The 22,291-nt window shown below is 48.1% G+C and overlaps 2 protein-coding genes across 2 annotated transcripts; one reads left to right on the top strand and one right to left on the bottom strand.

Annotated features, from left to right (window-relative positions):
- Positions 1 to 450: 450 nt before the first annotated feature.
- On the bottom strand, positions 451 to 6,340 carry LOC129071479 (40S ribosomal protein S4, X isoform-like). The gene is made up of 2 exons (XM_054574773.1): positions 6,248 to 6,340; positions 451 to 1,982 (listed from the first exon to the last, which is right to left on the bottom strand). Exon 2 carries the CDS (start codon positions 1,944 to 1,946, stop codon positions 1,155 to 1,157), a length of 792 nt encoding a protein of 263 aa, XP_054430748.1. The 5' UTR covers positions 1,947 to 1,982; positions 6,248 to 6,340; the 3' UTR covers positions 451 to 1,154.
- A 138-nt stretch (positions 6,341 to 6,478) lies between these two features.
- On the top strand, positions 6,479 to 21,404 carry XRCC2 (X-ray repair cross complementing 2). Its single transcript, XM_054574765.1, has 3 exons — positions 6,479 to 6,610; positions 11,316 to 11,397; positions 20,680 to 21,404. Exons 1-3 carry the CDS (start codon positions 6,572 to 6,574, stop codon positions 21,402 to 21,404), a joined length of 846 nt encoding a protein of 281 aa, XP_054430740.1. The 5' UTR covers positions 6,479 to 6,571.
- The last annotated feature ends 887 nt before the right edge of the window (positions 21,405 to 22,291 follow it).

Here is a 22,291-nt window from a genome sequence, read left to right as displayed (position 1 = left end):
ATGATGTCTCAATGATGCAGGATGAATAAACTGTAGACCTCTGCTCGACAACACTGTCCCTACGCACAGGAGAACTGACAACTCCTTCTTGCTGCATTTCTTTATTCACAATCCTAATCCATGCAGCCTCACTTCCCGACACCAGCTGACAGCTTTTTGGTGTACATTTTGAGTTGATGCCTAAGGACATTTAGAAACAGCTTAGTGCAGAGCATAAGCTATTCAGCTATTCCCAGAATTCCTGTGCTCATCAATTATTTATGTTATAAATGTTAAGATCAAAAATAAAGGTATTTCAGCTTGACAAAGTTTGGGGAGACGAGCAGGAATGAGCTTCCTATTCAGCTGTACTTTATTTAAACAAGGCAAAGATTTCTTTGCTCCTAGTAGTTAAAAATAAATTCATAAATTATGATGAACTTATAATGTCTATGGAATATTTTAGACTTTTAACATAAGAGTTATTGGGATTTTTAAAACTAAGAAAGATATATGTCACATTTTATTCCCCATTTTAGCTTCAATATAAAAGGTGATAAAATACACTAACTCACCAGTTTAAATAGCATATTTTTATCACAGACCTCTCATCTTTGCACACATGTATTTTTTAATAAGCTTTATTTTTTAAAATAATTTTACATCTACAGAAAAACTGTTAAGATAGTAGAGTTCCCATGTACCTGGAACCAGTTACATTTAATAAACGAATATTAATACAGTAACTAAAATCTATAACACTTCAACTGCAATTACATAAACATTCAAAACAAAACTTACTTTGCAACAAACCTACAAACTTAAATATATGTAGAAAACTGTCTATGCAGCTATGAGATACGAAGGAAGACGTGACTAAAAGGGAATAACCAAATAAAAAAAAGAGTTTTGCAGGAGCAGATAGCTGGTTACAAACTTAAAAGTGCAATTAACTAACCCTGGAGTGTATAAAAAAAGGGAGGCTGAGTGAGAATGACTGTAAGGGAAGGGACTCTCACACTCATTTAGCTATGAAGTCCCACAGGAAAAGGGAGGGGAATTTAGGTTATGGATCATTAGTGCGTTAGTGAGCATGTGCATTCCCCCCATCATCTTCTTTTCATGCTGAATTATCTTTAATTGTACAAAGATTCTTCTACTCAAGCCACCTAGGCTCACTTCGCCCACTGTTTGGCCGCCAGCCTCTTATCTCTCTCTTCAGCGATGGTGAGGCGGATGCCCTTTCCACGGGGAAGGGAAATCCACGATCTGTTGCCTTTGCCGATAACGAAGATGTTGGAGAGCCTGGTGGCGAAGCTGTTGCCGTTGGCATCTTTCACATGAACTACGTCAAAAGAACCAGGGTGCTTCTCTCTGTTGGTGATCACGCCAATTCTTCCCAGGTTAGCACCTCCGGTCACCATACACAGGTTACCGGTGTCAAACTTGATGAAATCAGTAATTTTGCCAGTCTCCAAATTAATCTGAATGGTGTCGTTGACCTTGATGAGGGGATCAGGGTAGCGGATGGTGCGAGCATCGTGGGTCACTAGGTGAGGGATTCCTTTTGTGCCCACAAAGATCTTCCTCACTTTGCACAACTTGTATTTGGCCTCCTCAGGGGAAATACGATGAACAGCAAAGCGACCCTTGGTGTCATAGACCAGGCGGAAATTCTCTCTGGTCTTGTCGATGCTGATCACATCCATAAAGCCCGCGGGGTAGGTTATATCGGTTCGGACCTTGCCATCGATCTTAATGAACCGCTGCATGCAGATCTTCTTTACTTCGTCCCCTGTTAGCGCGTACTTAAGCCTGTTCCTTAAGAAAATGATGAGAGGGAGACATTCTCTCAGCTTGTGGGGACCGGTCGATGGACGAGGAGCAAACACACCAGTCAGTTTGTCCAGCATCCAATGCTTTGGAGCTGCTACACGCTTCAGATGCTTCTTGGGACCACGAGCCATGGCTGTGCTAGGCACAGAAAGACGACCCTCTTCTTGCTTATAAAAACAAAAGAACACAAGGAGGTCAAATATATGGTGGTGCAAAGAGACTGGACTTTGGGGGATGAGCACATAGTAGATACAGATGGTGAATTACAAAATCGTACACCTAAAGTATGTTATTAGCCTGTTACCTCAATAAACTTTATTTTTAAAAAAGAGTAAAGAATCACATACTCTGGTAAACCACTTTAGATCTCTGCACCCTCTGGAAGCAACATAACGTGTTAGGAAGACTGCAGGCTTTACAGTCAGGCAGACCTGGGCTCTCCTAGCTGGAGGGCTGCAGGATCGCCAGGCCTCCCGGGGCCTCTCCGCGCTCACCTGTGAGATGGGGGCAGCGTAAACGCTCTGCAGGGGAGGGCTGCAAACCACACACACAGCCCAAGGAGCACAGCGCCTGGCACACAGCTGGCCTTCAATCAGCAGGGCTGTCCTCTGCTCCAGGCTCCTCACTTCACAGCAGCAGCCACGGGGGCTGCCATCTCATGAAGTCAGAGGCAGAGCTGAGTTGAGATTATGGACATTTAATCTCCATATTTAAAACTCATGTCAATAGATTTGAAGGGTATAAACCTAGGAGTGGAACTTGAGGTATGACTTTAGAACTCCTAGTAGTAGGATTGATGTGTCAAAAAGTTAAAATGTCTAGTTTCGTTAGAGAATGCCAAATTCCCCTCCAAAGTGACTGAACATGTGTGCATTTCTACCAGCAACTTAGGACAGTGCCTCCTGCGTTCTTTAAAAGATAAGTGATGCCTCTGGAGCATTAAAACTGAAGTAATTTCAAAGCCATGTTGTGCAAGACGGCCCACACAAACAGGTGTTTGCCTAATGGACTAGACCACTTCCACCCACACATGGGGACCAAGAAACTTATTTAGCACAGAGCAACTATTCAACTGTAAAGCCTTCTTTCTAAAATACTGATTTCTTTGTATTTGAGGATTTACTTTATACGGAAGTGTTTGTCTAGGGTGACCTAGAGATTGCCTCTCTGGCACCCACCCCGACTTCTCTTAACTAGTCTCGTTTTGTTGTTGTCCTTGACTGCTCTCTACCCCTCTCCACAGAGCCTATAACCTTTGAAAGAACACACCTCTACCCTGGGCCTAAGGGTTGGACACGTGGCTCAGGCCTCAGTTAACCTGCCCAGTCTTATTCCCTGATGTTCAGTGTTTCAGGTATGGACACATAGGTACCAAGTAAGAATGTGACCAGAGAAAAAAGAAATTAAGTACTTGTGTAACTGAGCCTCTCAATTAAACTAGCCTTGAAGTATGTCTTCCTTTTGGACTTGCAGCTGTCTCACCCAATAAGTTCCATTCATTACTTAAATCAGTAAGGGCTGTGTGTTCTGTGACTTGTAGCCAAAAATATTCTAATTTATACAATGAGAAATATTAGTATTACCTACAAACCCATGCAATTACCTAGGTTTTTTGAAGAATAAATGGGTGAAAAATAAATTTCTTTGCACGAAACTTTTTCATTCCAGAAAACTGTTTGCTCTGATATTAATGGTCAACGTTACTAGTTTAAATTCTTACCTTTTCGAATGGGCACTATTATTACCAGGTCTAAATTTCTAGTTCCTCAAATCATAAAAGTGATTTTTTCCAAACCTTTATCAAGGAAGTTTAACAAGGCGTAAAAAGTTTCCAGGTCAGAATGAAAAGCACATTCATCTATTTTGGCTGCACTCCGCCACCACTCTGAAATAGTCTTCCTGCCTGTCTCATTATAGTCCCGTTCACACTTCTGAGCTTCTGCTTTGTTCATTCAAAAAGTTTGATTTACCCTGTTACAAACTGTTTCATGTGGGTTATCAATGTAGACAGCCCGCAAGCTGACACATTAGCCTTACTCACAGCAACAGCAACATCTAGAACATCAGCATTTTCTTGCAGTGGTTACTGGAATCCCAGGAACCACAGGGCAATGGGAAGAGCGTCAGGTAACACCTGAACCTGAAGCCGGGTGCATTACTGAAGGGGACACTTCAGCTTAGGGAACCCAAATCTTTCACAATGGGCAGTAGGCATGATTTGCTTAGTTCACTAAACAACTTTAACACCTTGCAGAATGAGAGAGAGACAGACAGACAGACAGAGGCAGGCTGACTTAAGACAGGAAATCCAGGATCCCAGTTCGAAAAGGATTTTAGCTCAAGCCATCACCATCATCAATACCATGAGAACTGGAGAAATATTTATGGACTTGCTTGGGCGAGCCAACAGTGTCACTTGGCACATTTTAAACACTCTTCTTTTCAGATTCAGAATCCTGCTTCTGTGTGGGGGAGTGGGTGGAAGGAGGCAGAGTGAGCAAGTGTCGGTGGGGTGTGCCAGCCGGTCCCCTCGCTTCCCCTCACAATCCTCTGACCTCCGCCTGGTGACTTGCTGCCAGTCACGCCTCCTCTGCTGTTTCTTTCACCCTCTTTCCAAGTGCCTTTCCCTCCTCACACACAGTATTGTCCTTGAAAGGGATTGCAAAAAAAAATTTTCCATCTTGTATGCGCATGGTATCTTAGTACGTAGAGACGTTTTAGCCCCCTTTATGGTTAGCCCTCTGGGATAAAAACCTAACGCTCCTCTCTTAACTGGGCCCTAACCACTGCCATCACGGTGAATCGGAGACAGATATTGAGTATTTACTGTCTCTTTGGATATATGTTAGGTGATAATCTAAGAAATATAAGGAGGCAGGAAGGGAACCTGTATTTTGTGCTAGGCGCTGCGCTGGCTGTTTTAAGAACATTATTTTACTTAGTCATTGACGCACTTTGTTAGCTAAGGTTGAAGGTGGTAAGTAAAACGTATCACGGTAATAAGGGACAAATCCAGGTCAAAGAGCCTAGGTGTATCTGACATCAAAATCCACAGGGAGTTCAGAAAATTCATCTTGGAATTCCAGGAAGAAAAGCTTTGTGCAATGAAAAAAACAGTACTGGTATGTGCTGCGTATTAAATGGGATTACGGACACTGTGTGCTGCTGGAAACGCGCCTAGTTAAAGCAACCGCGGCCATCCTCTGCAGCAGCGTAGGGCTTCAGTTCCAGGAAACCCACTGCTCCAGGCGCCAGGATGGACCAGAAATCGTTCCTAAGGGAAGTTTTCAGCAGAGACCATGGATGGTAACATTCGTTCAGGTATCCTTCCGCGAGAGGACTCCGAACCTGGAGTTCTACGACCTGGTTCTCTCCTTCAGAGAAAACCCAGAAACCCCCAGCCTAGACCCCCGCAGGCCTGGTGACCTCCCCTGCCTCACGCTCACCTGCACCTGCACCCGCTGTCGATGCCCTGTCTGCTCGGAGGGGCCGAGAGGCCGCCCCTGAAACCGATCCCTAGACCCACAGCCTCCTCCCTCCTCGGGCCCCCACTCCCTCCAGCAGCCTTCGAGGTCTCTACTCTAACCGTGAAGTCTCCACGGCTCTTACCCATCCGCATTCAAACACGCCCCAGCCTTCGCCTTCTAAAAAGATCCTTCATCCTATGTATTTTTCTAGATCCCATGTTACCTCCTTCCTTCAGAGCCAAATGTTGTTTTGTTTTTTAAGAACTGTCCATATTCATGGTCTTTGCTTTCTACTTCCCATTAACGTGTTGATCCGCTACAACCTGGTCAACATCGTCACGAGGGCGAAACCTGTGGCTCCATTTCCACGGCCGTGAAACGGGGATCATAACCGCACCTGCCTCCCAGGGCTGTGGGGATGCCGTGCGTTATTACATATTAAACACTCAGGCCCGTGCCTGGCAGACGCTAAGGTGTCAGCGATCACTGCTGTTATAATAACCATCATTTCTTATGTACACACCGGCAAGGGTAAGGAAAAAACGACAGACACAGCCGTTGAAAAGTTTTTTTTAAAAACACACACGCCAGTAAATCACACAACTCCATTCAGGCATCTCTCTTACTTATCGTTGAATTCCCACAACATGGGCTATGGTAAATACTCCACATCCGTCCAGCTTTTTCTATCTACGTGTCTACTTACTACCTATCTTAACGACTGAACACTTGATAACCAACAGTAACAGAATTCCTCTGCCTCCGAAAAGAACGAGATAAATACGTAGGCCCCGTATAGTTTAAAAATTCTAAGTTTAGGGTCGTTTGTCTTTTTTCTTAGCATTCACCACGAGTCGCCTACACAGCCGGCCCTAGGCTTTTTAACCCCACAATGAGCAAAAAAAGCCGGCTACTCAGGAAGTTTTGTTAATAGTAAAAGTGTAAGTACATGCTGTTAGTTTTACCTAATGAAAACGAAATGAAGTTCACGAAGAAAAGATAATCACCCGCCGCGTCTCGCTCCGCGATGGCGTCTGGCGTCCTCCGACCCCACGCCCTGCTGCGCATGCCCGCCTCCTGCGCATGCTCACTCCTGCGCACGCTCGCCTCCTGCGCAGGCCCATTTCCTCCCCGGCCGGCCGGGGGCGGGCGCTGCGCGCACGTTCGCGTCCGGGTCAGCGGGTCGGCGCGCCTGAGTGGCTGGCTGGCTGGCGGAGCCGGCGTCGTCCGCGGTAAATGGCGCTGGTGGCGGGAAAGTTGAGTGCCTGGTGCGCCGAGCCTTCGGGGCGATGTGTAACGATTTTCATAGGGCGGAGTCTGGGACGGAGGTGAGAGTCGTCGGGGTGAGAGCGAGAGGAAAATAGGACCGGGAGAGGGGAACCGGAAGGTGGGGCTGGCTGGGAGCGCGGCTTAGGGCCGGGCACGCTGCACGGTCTGCGCCTAGAGTCCCGCCACATGTACACCCCACTCCCTGTGCACTCCCCAGACCTGTGCACCCCCGCCTGTGGATCACACCTCACCGTTGCACTCCCTACCTGTGCACCCCACCCAACCTGTGCACCCGTCGACCCGTGCACTCCCCAAACTTCATCCCGCATACGTGCACCCCACCTTTGCACGTACATCTGTGCACCCTACCTGTGTACCCCACCCAATCTGTGCATCTGCCCACCTGTTCACCCCCGAGGCCTGTGCACCCCCACGTATGTACCCCACCTTTGCACCCAACACCTGTGCATTCCACCCTACGTGTGCACCCCCAACCTGTGTACCAGGAGCCGTCCCCAGTGACACAGTCGTACCCGACAGGTAGCCTATAAAAGCGCATTCTTTCCCGTAGTGCACGACTTTTTGCGTGCACAGATGGATGTAAAATTCGAGCTCTTTACTCGTCAGGTTTATGACCCAAACCTGTCACAATTTAACGATGGTCAGAAGCGGTCACTAGGTGAGGGACGCTCGGAAAAGGGAGCGGTCGCCAGTGGGAGCATTTATGGACGCTGTTCTGGAACAGGCGGCAACATTTCCTGCCTAAGTATCTCCAGACCGGTATAAACTGATGTTCTGCAAAAATGTGTTCAGGAATTGAACCAACAAGTGTCAGGCACTTGCTATGTGTCACCCACTGTTTAAGGAATAGGAACCAGAAACAGAAGAAACAACTCGTGCCATTCAAAGAACCAAAAAGGGAGGCTGACCTAATAATTCCGGCGTGTATGTCATTAACGTGTCCATTAGAGGGGGGAGATCATGGGAGACTAACTGGGAGGAGGCCCTGAGTTGCGCTTGGAAGAACCATTTGACATCTGTTTGGCACGGAGTGGGTGGCATGCAAAGCAGAGAGAAGCAGGTACATGGCACGTTTAGGGGACCTGCCAGCCATTGCATGTAGGAGGGACAGAGCCAGTGGTGGAGAGCGGCATTGGGAGCCGAGCTCTGAGAAACAGGCAGAGGCGGATGAGGAAGGGCCTTTTCTGTAGGTGAGGGGAGGAGCTGTTACGGGACCTTGAGTGCCCGGCCCTCCTGTCTCAGTACAAGATCAAGCAGGTCGAGTTTACTGCAAAGGGCTGTGCGCAAGGGAATCAACCAGAAGAAGGACATGGAGCCCCCCAAGGGATTCGTGTGGGTGGCTTGTAGAGGGGGACGGTGGGCAGCGGTGGGACTTGGGAATGAGGATGAGGTCATGCGTCCCCGATTGTCATCAGGCGGGAGTTCATCCCACGGTGGCCACGTTTTCCATGGCCAGTGGACCACTCGGGGCCTATAAATATTCCAGTCACTATTTAATGGACAGAACAACCATTTTGCAGGCCACGATGTTAGGCGTCTACGTCCTCTCCTTTAAGGATGTGGTTAGGTTCATTTCAATGGCGGAATTTTACTGAAGGCAAGCAGTCACGGCCAGGCCTCTGAGACAGAGTCCTCCGTCACACTGGAGTCGGGGGCCGCCCCGTGCTCTCAGAAGCAGTGCCCCGAACCAGTCAGCATAGAATAACACGCAGGCGTTGCAGGCCAGGCGGGCTCCGTCTTTGGGATTTTTACTTTGGTTTTGGCCTGCCGGCCAGAGTCTGTCAACCGTTGCTCCTCGAGAGCAGAGCCGCTGCTTGGTATGAGAACCACTGTGGCTCCAACCTTACTTAGTTAAATGATCATTCGAAACGCAGGTTACACTCGGACGGCTGTTGTAGTCCGCACAAGCCTAACTAATCCAGAAAATGGGAGCCCGGCCCAGTCAAATGACTGACCTGAGGATTCAGCCGCGTATCCTGGGGCTGCCGTTCCCGTCTGCAGATCTGCAGCCCGTTTGCCTCGCTCCTGTCACTTTGGAGTGCAGCTGCTGGAGAGAGGAGAACGGGCAGCCGCGCAATCGGCGCTGCTTTAGTTTTTTTCTTTTTGTTAACAAAACCTGCTAAGCAAGTCTCTTTTCCTGTAAGTGCTTCATTTGTTTGGATGGTTTCTCTCTGAGAGCATTAGTCTGCTTTAGGGATTCTACTTGGAGCCATTGTACTGAGAAAGGTGGCTGGAGTCAGAAAATTTCCCAAGGAACGAAATAAGCTACCTTACGATTGTAATTCCCTAGGATTACCCCTTTGTGAAATAGGAAACCTCTCCCACATCTTGTCAATAGTGCAGAAAAGACTTTTCATACCTGCTCTTTCAGGAAAACAAAGCTGCTAAGGATATTTTCACAGATCCTAGGGTTGCAGTATATTGTGGGCCAGAGAGAGAGGAGAAAACTAGCGAGCCCTCGATTTAAAGACAAGCATTTGAATTCAGCTTACAATAAAATGACCCGTTTTTACCTTGTTTTTGTACTGTAGGAATGGAGTTTTTTTACATTTATTTCTCTTTGATAGAACAGATTCACAGTGATTTTTGGCACTATTTTGGTATCACCCACCTAATGGCTTTGTTTACACACAGTTATTAAATAGTGTAGTTTATATTGTCTTAAAAATGGTAATGTGCCTTGAATTTAACAATAACTGATGAAAATAAGAAGGTGTCCAGTTTTGGTTGCCACATACAGAATACGGTCTGCTTTTTTTTCTTTAATTAACTTTTATTATAATCATGCCATTATATTTATTATTAAAGTAGTACATGCCTATGAGAGAAAGTGTGAAAGTGGAAAGTAGGAAACTTCCCCGCCCCGAGTGTCGTCTCCCAAGGTGAATTTGTTTTTGCGATCTTCCAGAAATTTTCTAATGTCCTGATTTTGGAGGCGGAGATGGAGAACGCTGGGCTAGAGATTCAGGGACCCAGCTTCTGGTCTTGGCTCTGCCAGGGAGAGACTTTGTGACTCTGGATCAGCTACTAAACCTTGGCTGCTCCTGTTGTGCGCGAGGGCGGAGACCACGATTTCTCCGGTCCCCTCTAGCTCGGCCCCGGGGAGGCGGGCTCCTCCCTTTGTGCCCTTTCACGGGGCACAGCTTTCTCTGCGCAGTCAGCACTCGATGAATTCTTGGTAGCAGTAACGGCTGGCTTTCTTTCCTTAGAAAAGGTTCAGGGTGGCCCTGGGGCCGCAGCACGAGAGCAGCTAGACCTGGGTGGGCCCACGTCCTCCAGTGCAGCTGGCAGGCTGCCTCGATTTGTCACCTAACCTCATCTTGATGGCCTGGCCTGCCAGACCTTTGCGGGCAGGCTGATTGTCGTCTTCATCCTTGTAGTTGTCATGGTGCTTGGTACATAATAGACGTTCACAGATACTTGCCAGTTAAGGTGTGGGACCTCCCTGTCACTTCAGGGAATCTCCTCGGAGCTTTTGCTTCGGGCGCAGAGGCGCTCAGCGTCGTAGCTCTCCTTCCCATTTGCGGGGCGCTCGTTCCTGGGCCGGGCGGAAGGGCTGTCCCGGCTGCGCTCGTTCAGAAACCTGAGAATCGGCTTTGAGCCCATTTCCACCGGTACCCCAGCCAGCCCTGCGTCCCGCTTGCTGCCGCCTGACGCCAGTGTGGGCGCAGGCCCTCCTCCGGGCTGCTGCAGCCGCCGCAGCCTGCGCGCCAGGCCCGCCTCCCGCCTGGGTCCGTCTGGCCAGCCACCCACATGACCTGTTTGAAAATTGGTGCCAAGCACTGTTTTTTGTTTTGTTTCTTTTTTTTTAAGAGTATGTTAAATCTGGGGACAGTGAAACAAGGAAGGGCTTAGGACGGAAGAAGCAACAGGAGAGAGCCCAGGTGGGCTGCCTTGGCTCCCTGGAAAGTCAGAGAGGCAGAGTCAGGGGGTGAGCCCGGGACGAGCTGCCGCTGCCCATCATCGGGGACCCTGAGAGTTCAGGAGCCGCGTGCAGGTGGGGGCAGAAAGGTGGGGGCGCGCCCCTCGGGAGGGAGTGCTGTTCGTTATCCCTACTGATGAGAAACCCCGGGCTCAGGTAGTGACCCCGCAGGCCGCTCCTGGCGCCCCGACTTGATTTGCACACGGCTCTCCGCGGGTTTTACAGCCCTCGCTCTGCGCGCAGGCGCAGAGCGGCTCCCGCACGCGGCCGCTCGGACCCGCGGCGCTCCGACTCCTGCGGGTTTTGGGCTGTGAGCTCCCGCAGGTCCGGTCCGCGCGCGGGTCTGTCGGCAGCCTCTGCACTGGCCGCCTCGCTCCCCTGGCCTGGCTCAGGGAGGAGCCCCGGGGGGGGGCGTTGCCTCCAGCCCCCTGTAGGCGAGGAGCCCACAACCTAAGGGCAGATGAATTAACAGCTGACGCCTGTGTAACAAGGGTCGGAAGTGCAGGGGAAGACGATGCCTCAGGAGGGTGGACGCCTTCGGTCGGTGGCTGCTCCTGTGTCTCAGCCCGCGCCCTGGCTCCCTTGCGGGCAGGGACTCTGCCTGCAGTATTTGGTGTAGAAACAAAACGAACTCACTGCTGGATAAGTGAACACAACTTTTCTCCTCAATTATATTTCCTACTTTAGAATGTCTTCCAAGTCCTCAAAATTATGAAACGCCTTTTTTATAGACTCTCGGAAAATTATATAACTGTGGATTTGGGGGGATTTTGAATTTTTAGGTAATGACGTTTCCTTCTCTCTTGTTTTTTCTTCTGAAGCTCCTTGCCCGGCTTGAAGGCAGAAGGTCCTTGAAAGAAATGGAACCGTGTCTGTTTGCTGATGACGACTCACCTGTGCATGGTAAAAACCACCTCAGAATATCGGGGCAGATGTTAAGTTTTGGAACACGAGTGTTTTTTCCAGGGTGTTCCCATTGTCCCGCAGGAGGCTCTGGGGAAACCCTAAACACTGGGCCCGGGTCCCGACAGACACCTTCGAGCCTTTCTTGTCCGCGTCCAGTGAGGCGAAGCTTGGCCTTCAGCATGAACTGACCTCTTTTACCCCAACACACCACATTTGTGGGGATTTTGGAGTTATTTTTTACTCCTTAGAAGTTTGGGAGTCGCCGGAAAGACTTCGGTGCCCTGTTGTCCTGTCCATGTTTCTAAAGTCGGGAAAACACGTACCTACCTGTTCGTTAGCACGGCTTCCCAAGGGGAACCTAGGAAGCGGGAATGTGCTGGGGTGGTTTTTTTTAAGTGTGACGGTTTCACGGAGATGCGGTTCGCCCGCGGTCGGTGTCAGCGAGCGGTTGTCCGTATTCACGCGGCAACGCAGCCCCCCTCGCAGCCGCCCCCGGGACACCCGCCCGCCCCGTGGGGACCTTGGCCTGTTGCGGTCTCTTCGCGCTTCTCCCCACGCCCCTGCGCCCTGCGCCGCTGCTCACCTGCTTTCCGACCCCTGCCGGTTTTCCCTTCTGGACGTTTCATGTCGTTGGGACCGCACAGCATGTGGTCTTCTGTGACTGGTTTCCTTTTCTTTGCATCCTCTTTTCCAGGTGCCTCAGTAGTTTGCTCCGTTTTATTGTTGAACGGTCGTCTGTCGCATGCATGTACCACGTTTTGTTTAGCCGCTCATCAGGTGATGGACGTTTGAGTTGTTTCTACGTTTTGGCTGTTACGAATGATGCGACAATTACTTTTTTTTTTTTAGATTTTATTTTTTAAAGATTTTATTTATTTGCTTTTAGAGAGAGGGGAAGGGAGGGAGAAAGAGGGAGAGAAACATCGATGTGCAAGAGACACATCAATAGGTTGCCTCTCTCACGCCCCCAACGGGGTCCTGGCCCCCAACCCAGGCCTGTGCCCTGACTAGGAATCAAACCAACGACCTTTCAGTTCACAGGCCGGCGTTCCTTCCACTGAGCCACACCAGCCAGGGCTTTCATTATTTGTGTACACGTTTTTCAGTGGATGTATGTTTCCAGCTCTCCGGGGTTGTGCCGCCGAGGGGGACTGCCAGGCTGCGTGGTAGCTCTGTGTTTAACCTTTGATGGAACTGCCAGACTGGGTTTCCAAAGCAGCTGCGCGTTTTACTTGCCACCAGCAATGAAATGTATGATGGTTCCAATCTCCCCACATTTTGCAAACAAACATTTTCGTTTGGCTTTTTGATTATAGTTTTTCCTTGTGAGTATGAAGTGATAGCTCATTGTGATTTTGATTACATTTCCCTGGGGCTAGTGATGTTAAACATCTTTGCATGTGCTTACTAGCAGTTTGTATATGTAATTTGGAGAAATGTCAGATCTTTTGCCCGTTTTACAAATTGGATTGTCTTTTTGCTATTGAGTTGTCAGAGTCCTTTATATATGCTAGATGTAAGTCTCTTATCAAATGTGTAATTTGCAAATATTTTGTTTTTACATTTTGTGGGTTGTCTTGATGGTATTCATTAAAGCATAAAAGTATAAATTGTTTAAATTGATATTTTAGAGAGTTGGGGTGGGGGGAACGTTGATTTGTTGTCCCGCTCACCGAGGCATCATTGGTTGATTCTTGTGTGCGCCCTGACCCAAGGCCAGGCCCACAGCCTTGGCGTGGCAGCACAGCGCCCTAACCGACGGGGCTGCCCGGCGGGGCCCGAAGTTACTCATTTTGATCAAGTCCGGTTTATCTGGGTTTCTCTTTTTGTTCTTATTTACGGGTTTGGTATAGTTAAGAAGCCATTGCCTACACCAGGGTCAAGAAGATTTACAGCTTTTCTTGTTACTGACTTCTATTTTCATTGTTTGCCGATCAGAGACCATCTGTGACTTCAGCCTTCTTAAATTATTGAGACTTTCTTATGGCCAAACATATGGTTGACCCCAGAAAGTGTCCCGTGTGCGCTTGAGAAGGTAGTGTATTCTGCTGTAATTGGGTCAAGTGTGGTCCTGACTTCTCTTAGTTCTAGTGGGTTTCTAGTGTTATTCAAGTCTTCTGTTTCTGTGCCGACCTCCTGACTAGTTGTTCTATCCATTATTGAAAGTGGGGTACTAAAGTTTTCAACTGTTGTTGTTGAATTGTCTCCTTTTTTTAGTTCTGTTGCTCTCTGCACTTTGGGGTTTCATGTATTGTTGGGCACAAATAAGCTTTTATTTTATCTCATTGACGGATTGCCTCGTTGGTCTTTGTCACCTCACACCTGTCAGGACGGCTGCTATCAAAAAACAGAAAAGAAGTGTTGGCGAGGACGTGGGGAAGTCGGGGCCCTTGTGCACTGCCGATAGGATTGCAAAATGAAGCAACCGTTATGGAAGACAGTATGGGATTTCCTCAAAAACATAAAAATGGAACGATCATGTGATCCAACAATTCTATTTCTGGGTACATATCCAAAAGAATTTAAAGCACGATATTGAGGAGATACTGTCATGCCCATGTTGATAGCAGCACTATTCACAGTGGCTAAGCAATTGTAGCAACGCAATGTTCAGTGGATGAATGGATCAGCGAGCAGCGGTAATACGTCTAGGGGAGTTCAGCCGTTGAGAGGAAGGAAGGCCGGCCACAGGGCGCAGCATGGAGGAACCATGAGGACGGGCTAAGTGAAATGCGCCAGTCGCTACAAGAAAAATACTTACGCGATTCCACTTCCATGAGGTGTCCAAAACAGTCAGATCTGTAGAAATGAAAAGTAGGGTGGTGGTTTCCAAGGGCTGGGCCAGAGGAGGAGGAAAGGGGCGTGTTCAAGAGACACAGTTGGCAAGATGGAAAGTTCTGGAGGTGTGGATACACTTAACACTGGTGAACTATGCACGTGAAAATGGCCCATTGTCTTTTACAGTAAAAAACACCTTTCCTTGTCTCTAATAACAGTTTTTGTCTAAAAGTATATTTTGTCTGCTCAGAGGACGGCCGCTGCCACTGCTTTGGTTCCCATTTGCACCGCATGTCTGTTTCTCTTAGTGTCAACGTGTTTGCACCGTGGCATGTGACCTGTGCCCAGTGTAGACAGCCCGTAGTCCTATCTTTTATTCCGTTCTGTGGATCTCCGCCTTCTGTTGGGACTGTTTAAACCATTTATAGTTAGTGAATCTACCAATCAGGTAGGGCTTGGAACTGCCGTTTTGCTGTCTTACATGTGTTTTATGTCTTACATGTGTTTTGTTTCTCTAGTCCTCCTTTACTGTCTTTTGTGTTTACTAGATATTTTCTAGTGTACTATTTAAATTCCTTCCTATTGTTTTTACTTTTTAAAAAAATTGACCAGCATGGCTCAGTGGTTGGACGTCATACCACGGAGCAAAAGGTCACCAGTTCAGTTCCTGGCCAGGGCCGCAGGTTCGGTCCGTGGTCGGGGTGTGTGCCAGAGGCCGCCAGTCATGTTTCTCTCTCTCTCTCTCTTTTTCCCTCCCTTCCCCTCTCTCAAAAATAAGTAAATAAGTACAATCTTTTTAAAAAAGTCAAGATAAGTTATTTTACTATTGTCCTTGAGGATTACAAGTAACGTCTGAATTTATAACAATTTAGTTTGGATTAAAACCATCTTAATTTCAGTATTTTATAAAAACTTTTCTACTATATCTCCATTCCTTTGTGCTGTTACAAATTATACATTCCTATGGTATATGCCCATAAACATTTAAAACTTAATATAATTGGAATTGTTTCTTAAATCGGACGAAAAAATTGCAAATATGAACCATATTTATACTGTTTTTGTTATTTGCTTGTGTAGTTACATTTTTTGTGCTCTTTATTAACTCAGTTGGATTGAAGTTACAATCTACTGTCCTCTAATTCAGTCTGAAGGATTCCCTTTAATATTTCTTGTAGAGCAGATCTATTAGCAAACAAAATTCTAAATTATCAGTAGTAAAAGACAAATCTTGACCAAACCTGTTAAACAAAAGGAAAGGATAAGTTGAAGCTTATGAAATTGACCTTGAAACATGGGTTTGCAGCTCAACTTATACATTTGAATATTACATTTATAGAAACTTTTTTTATTTTAATTTTTTTTATCCTCACTCAAGGATATGCTTATTGATTTGAGAGAGAGAGGAAGGGAGAGAGAGAAATGGTGATGTGAGAGAGAAGCATCAATCGGTGGCCTCCTGGCCCTACCAGGGATCAAACCCACGACCTTTTGGTGCTTGGGATGGTGCTCCATCCAACTGAGCCTGCCAGCCAGGGCTGTGGAAACTTTGAAAACACCATCTTGTTCAGTCACTAACGAAGCTTACTCAAAACTCGCATAGGTCTTAAAGCTGTTAGGCTAGTTCAATGAATACTTGGAGCAATAGCAGACATAAAAGTGGGATTATAAAGATTACTTAATGACGGTACTTTATCAGAAATTATTTTAGGGAAGCTGGAGTAGAAGCAACAAGAGATTTAGGGTAATAGGCGTCTCTAATGCTGTTGTTAACATATTTTTAATGCTTTTTTTGGATAATAGTGATTTGGTACCATACTCCAGTATAGTACCTCTTCAGTACCATAATGATTATAATTTGCAAGTCAACATATTTGTTATAGCATTAGTAGTTTGGTACCGAGATGATGTATTTCTAGGCTGTTTTTTCTTTTCCTTGTTTTGAAGGATCTTTAGATGCATAACGGTACTCTGACAGTCTGTCGCCCAAACCCTCTCCGGCGCTGTGTCGTGAGCGGAACTGCCCGCGCCGGCCTGTCCAGGTTTCCCGATTGCCTTTAGTTTTCCAGGTGCCGAACTCTACAGGGTTTTTTTGGGGTGGGGTACAGGTGGCGGTTTGTTGTTGTTGTTTGTTTACTACAAATTGTCATACTCAGTACTTTCACTTGGCAAGGGTGCATTTTTTTGGTAACAGCTCACAGAAATACATGAGCTAGTGATTTCAAATACATTTAGAAGGTCTGTGTCCCCTCTGTGGAGCATAATGTTTGAGTATGATTTTTGATCTTATGATTAGGTAGTAAATGTTTATAAAACAGTGAAACTGATTTCAGTTCACTCAGTTCAAGGACATTAATGATAATATGTGTAATTTACAAATTTGCAATTTTACTTCCCCCATTTTTATAAATGACCTTTTTACCTGCTTTGCTATCTAAAGAAGGTGAAGAGTGTTTTTATATGTCTTTTTATCTATTTAGTTTTAGAGAGAGGGGAAAGGTCAGGAGACAGAGAAGGGGAGAAACATCGAATCAGTTGCCTCTCTCAGGTCCCTAACCAGGGACCTGGCCAGCATACCAGGCGTGTGCCCTGACTGGGAGTTGAACTGGTGGTTTTTCGCTTCGCAGGCCAGCACTCAATCCACTGTGCCACACCAGCCAGGGCCCTAATAATCTCTCAGCCGAGGACCTAACCTTAAACTCTGTCTCAGTTTTATCCGTGCCAAACCAAGGAGGTAAGGAAAGCATATACTACCTCAGCTGTTTTTCAGTTGACGTATGGGTGTGGAAGGCCTCGTCCACCGTGTAGGAAAGCCCACTCGAAGAATTATTCTTTCAAGTTACGCTGAAAGGTGTTATGAGCACCGCCCCGTCTCTAAGAAAATCCTTGGCGAAATGTCATCTCCCCCGCCCCCGCCGTTGTGAGAGTTCCACAGATACCCAGACATGTGTCACAGTTACCCTCTGATCAACATCACTTATTTTTATTTCTCTGTAGAGTCCCTTCCCTTTTACTTCAGAATGTGTTACATTTTTCTTACCTTAAATTATCCTTGTTTGACTCTCCAGCCTCATGAAACTGCTCTTAAATTCTTTTACTTAGTAAACGAGTATAAGCCATTCGACCCTTTTGTAACACACCCCCACCCCGAACCACTCACCTGCTGGGTCCCCAGGATCTCAGTGCTTGACGTCTGGTTCTCGGGGTGCTACTTAGGTGAAATGTGTGTTTGCACGTTCACTGCTTCAAGGTCACTGTCCGGAACCGGTTCAGGGGTCTGTTCCCTGTCTCTCCTCTTCCATTTTTTTCACTTTTAGAACTTTGCTGCTGCTTTTATTAGTATTTAGTACTACTTCATTTTCTTGGACCTTTTTTTTTTAATGTGCATTCTATCTTGTTTTTCTGATGATCTATTAAAGTTTTGTTTATGCTTATCCCGAGAATTGAGTTTTTGGCTTCCCATTCTTCATCTTAAGTTTACTCTCAAGTCTTAGCCCCTCGTGGCGACAGGACGTCTGTGTGCGTGAGGACTAGAGGCAGATCTCCGCGCGGCCGCTTTGGAAGGCAAACCCGCGCTGGGGTGTTTACGCGAATGGTGTGAACGGAGAGGGCCGACGGTGCTCGCCGCGTGCGGGCACTTCCGAGCCTGCCGGTGGGGACTTGGGAACCTCCCCACCCCTTCGGGTCAGCGCAGGGCCGAAGACCTGGCCGAATCCAGTCACTGCCCCTGGGCCGGGACAGCAGGAGGGGCGGGACCGGCCCCGGGCACGGGTTCCTGCTTGTGCGTCGGCTCCCGCTTGAGGCCTCTTGTTCCGGGCCTTCGTCGCGGGCACGCACACCTGCCGGACCCGCTGACACCGCCGCCCGGCCACCCCAACCTGCGACTCTGCTTCCTTTCGGAAACCTGACTTCTGGGCCTGGCATCCTCGCCTAACCAGGACCTCTGTCTCCATTCTTCAGCTGTCTCTCCGGAAGTCCTTAAAAGGAAAGGCATCCAATGAAAAGGGTCCTGTGTTTTGTGCGGGGCTAGCACATCCAAGTCCCAAACTTAAAGTAGCCAGCCCCCCCAAACCAGAATTTATTTATGAAAACTGTGCATTCATTCTGACATGTTTGAACGTCAGTCACCTCCCAAGGCCTCTCCATTTGAGGCAGGGCACCTACCGAGATGTTTTTCCCACTGCTCAAAACAGTTGTTGAGTTTAGCGATTTTGATGCCTTTTGGCGCTTCTGCTGTTTTTTGTTTCACCTCTTCCACATCCGCAGAACGTTTCCGTTTGAGGACTCTTTTCATCCAGGGAAACAAAAGCTGCTCAGAGCAAGAATTGGGAGGGTGGGGCACAGGATCCTTCCATTTTTTGGCCATAAACTGCTGAACACTCAGCATGGTGTGGGCAGATGCACTTGCAAATCACCCGTCATGAAATGGGCAATTGTGTTGGAAAAGTCTTCAAACAAATTCACTGAGGATGAACGCAGCCTCTCGCAACAGCGCCAGCTGGTGCGCTGACACAGATCGGTTCCCAGAACACGCACCCTGTGGGGGACGCCTGTCCTACGAGGGGCCCGCGCTCCAGAAGGTAATTCCAGTTTTTGGGGGCGCCCTGCCCTTGTATGCAGCACAATAAATGCGATCATGGGAAATGAAGAAATTTGCTTTTCCTACCTTGATGGTGTTATTGGGGCCCAATGTGGCAGCGTGAAGAAGGGCTTTTCCTCTGAGATGCCCTGGGAAGGCCCACTGCGGCCCATGGGCCGAGTCCGCCTGCTGCCCGGGAGAGCAGCGCCGGGCTGTGGCGCCGGCTGCCTGCTGTGCCCCGCCAACCTCTGTCCCGCTCGGCTTGCCGAGTCGTGCGTTCCACTTTCCTTCGCTGCCATCGATGTTGCTTCTGTATCGGCATTTCTTCATCTAGTGTGTGTAGTTTGATCTCCTTTGTTACGTGGCTGTGAAAGACTTTTTTTCGGGGGCAGCTTGGCTCCCCAGTAATGTGGTTGGAGAGAGTAAAGTGAACATCTGGGCTGCGTATAGTTTTAGTCACTGCGTTAACTTTTAATAAGAGCGTCCATGAGCGATTGTTGATGTGGAAATAGTCTCACTCCTGGCCTCTTTGGAGGGGAGTCTTTTTAATGTAAATTATGCATTGTAAATTGTGTTTAAGACCGTTGAAGGGATTGGCTGGTTTTCTGCCACCTTAAATACAGTACAGTGGCACTTTGCTGGATTTTTTACGCATTATTTGCGACTGTTCCAACATAGAATGGTTTATTAGTCATAACAGGAAATAAAGTAACTGGCTTCTCAGACTGCGTCCTGTGTCTGAGGCCTAAGAATCTGCATTCCAACACAGTGTTTTCTGTCCAGTCCTTCAGCTGTAAATTGAATGGCAGTAGCTTTGGCAAGTTTCCATTTTAGCAGGAGTTGGAGGCCACTGTTCTGAGTGTGTTTGTAAAGCCCTGCAGGCAGGACGGGTCCCCGGGCGTCTCCTCGGTTCCCGCGGTCCTCAGTGAAAGAGCTGCTGGAGCCGAGGCAGGGGCATTGGGCTCCTGCACACTCAGCGCGGTGGCAGTGCGTTTGGGTTTGCGATGCCGATGCCGGGGAGCAGGGCGCAGCGCAGGCGCGGGTCTAAGGGCCACCGTTCAGGAGAGCGTGCACAGCAGGGAGGGCCCGCTGGGAGGTGTTCAGCGGAGGGCGTGGGCGTTCCTGGCGTTTGAGGCCTGAGGGCCATGCACCCACCACCTTGTGGGTGGGAAACAGCAAGGTCAAGACTAGCTCCACCCACAGTGCCTGTAACAGGGAGAAACCCTGGTTGGGGATCATTTCACCGGCACGTGACAGATGTCCAGCCTAGCCGCTTGCCCCTAGAGGCCTCTCCCCCTCACATCAGAAGCGGGATGAAGGTTGTGGCCAGAGCCCTGGGCACCTCCTGTCCCCAGCTCCGCCCGCCGCAGGGCCCGCCTGTCCTCCTCACTGCCTTCTGCTGCCGCTTCCCCCCGGAAGTCCCAACAGACCTCCCCGCGAGTCTCGCTGGCTGCAGCTAAGACACCCGGTGGCCGCTCTCTGCCAGGGAGAGGAAGAAAAATAGTTTTTAAGTTGGGCACATGGCCTTCCCCAACGGGGGTTTTTATATTTAAGGGAAAAGGAGAGACTGGACACTGGGTGATCAATTACTAGAAATAGCATGCCCCTTAGTAAGCAGTAGAGCTTTGGACGGCCCTGGGTCTGTGGCCCTTTATTCTTACCTCTCCACGCCACCAGGTTAAGTGTGCGTGTGTGGCACCCCCACCTCCCCGGGAAAGCCCCCGAGGTGCGGTCAGCCTTGTCGTACTGCTTTCAAACAGTGACGGACCGACTTGCCGTTGTTCCTACAGATCCATTTTGGCGAGTGATTTAGATTTTCTTTTACATTCCAGTGAGTGTCTTTTTAAACATCTTTGCAGACTTTCCATTTATACCCTTACTGTGCTGCAGCATTTTGACTGACATTTTCAAATTTTACACAGGTGATATTCTTGAATTTCATGGCCCAGAAGGAACAGGAAAAACAGAAATGCTGTATCATGTAACAGCACGATGCATACTTCCAAAGTCGGAAGGTGGCCTGGAAATAGAAGTCCTATTTGTTGACACAGATTACCACTTCGATATGCTTCGGCTCGTTACAATTCTGGAGCACAGGCTCTCGCAGAGCTCTGAGGAGACAGTAAAACGCTGCCTGGGCCGGCTCTTTCTCGTGTTCTGCAGTAGCAGCTCCCAGCTGCTGCTCACACTTCACTCCCTGGAAACCATGTTCTGCAGCCGCCCCTCCCTCTGCCTTCTGATTTTGGATAGCTTGTCGGCTTTTTACTGGATAGACCGAGCCAACGGAGGAGAAAGCCTTACGTGGCAGGAGGCCCCTCTGAGGAAGTGCTCCCAGTTCCTAGAGAAACTCGTCCGCGAGCACCGCTTGGTGCTTTTGGCAACCACGCAGAGCATAATGCAGCGAGCCGCAGACGCCGGTGAAGGCGCCGCCGCGGCCCCCCTCCACCTGGGCGACGGCGATGCGAGCAGGGACTACAGGCCCTACCTCTGTGAGGCCTGGCGGCGGCTGGTGACACGCAGGGTCTTCTTCTCCAAAGACGGGTCTAAAGCCACCCACCAGTTTTCTTTACTGTCACGTCATTTAAGGAGTAACTGTGTAAAGAAACACTCTTTCATTATTGGAGAAAGTGGGGTTGAATTTTGTTGATGTGTATGGAAATAATCTTGTAGGACATTACTATGCAAGCTTTAAAAAGTCATTAATAGGCTAAAGTGGTTCAGTTCTGAAGTTTTAAACTCTAACAGAATTACCAGTATTTCTGCACAGAATGGATTTCTTAAACTAGCCCAGTAAAATCTTGGAATATTCTGTATCTGGATTGTTGAAGATTAATCAAAGTGATGCTAAAAATTAAACTATATGTTAAGGTTGTTTTAAAACTAAATAAATAATATAGTCACTTTAGCCTAAATAAAATGGACTTTTATAACTTCATGTTACATTTTTGGAACTCAGCGATGTGTTTAGGAAAGGTTGCATTTCTAATTTCTCATCTGTAACTCCTTTGGGAAGCTGTGACTTTGGAAAATGTTTCTATGGAGCTGTTACTTCTGTAAAAGCAATGAAAACAAGGAGTCTACCCTTCTGCCTTCCACACCACGAGCTATGGAAGGTCAGAGCATGTTAATCTGACTCCAAGGTGGTGGTGTATTATGGCTGGGTTTCTGTAATTTTTTAAACACAGGGAAGTAAGATAACCACTCAAGGAATTCGGCGAAGAGAGTTTTGAAATATTTATCTCCTCCCGGTTAAGTGATAGGCAAATGCCAAAACTCTATTAGGACTGCATGGTATTAGTATGTTCTCACCTACCGGTAGCAAGAACGGTCCCATACACCCGGAAGTGAAGCGGACCACCTCTGGCTGCGAGTGGGTGAGGCTCCATGGGCTCTGGCCCGATGTCGGCCAGGTGGGGTGCCCACACCTCAAGGGGCGCGGAAGGCGATGCATTGCGGCGGAGCGGGGCAATTTTAATGCAAGCAGAAGTGAAATTATATCAATATTTGATAGGTTGGTCCTGGCACTCATACAAT

The sequence above is a fragment of the Pteronotus mesoamericanus genome, unplaced genomic scaffold, assembly GCF_021234165.1.
Source record: "Pteronotus mesoamericanus isolate MK-2021 breed Mesoamerican mustached bat unplaced genomic scaffold, CSHL_Meso_final contig_265, whole genome shotgun sequence".
Lineage (NCBI taxonomy): Eukaryota > Metazoa > Chordata > Mammalia > Chiroptera > Mormoopidae > Pteronotus > Pteronotus mesoamericanus.
Note: the sequence above shows the minus strand (reverse complement) of the source record. Positions and strands in the feature narration are given on the sequence as shown.

Bases quoted from the DNA above. Each gene is read 5' to 3' on its own strand.
- XRCC2 (XM_054574765.1), top strand. From the start codon at position 6,572: ATGTGTAACGATTTTCATAGGGCGGAGTCTGGGACGGAG. The intron at 6,611-11,315 runs GTGAGAGTCGTC...TTTCTTCTGAAG, and splicing joins GGGCGGAGTCTGGGACGGAG to CTCCTTGCCCGGCTTGAAGG. The intron at 11,398-20,679 runs GTAAAAACCACC...AATTTTACACAG, and splicing joins TGACGACTCACCTGTGCATG to GTGATATTCTTGAATTTCAT.
- LOC129071479 (XM_054574773.1), bottom strand. From the start codon at position 1,946: ATGGCTCGTGGTCCCAAGAAGCATCTGAAGCGTGTAGCAGCTCCAAAG.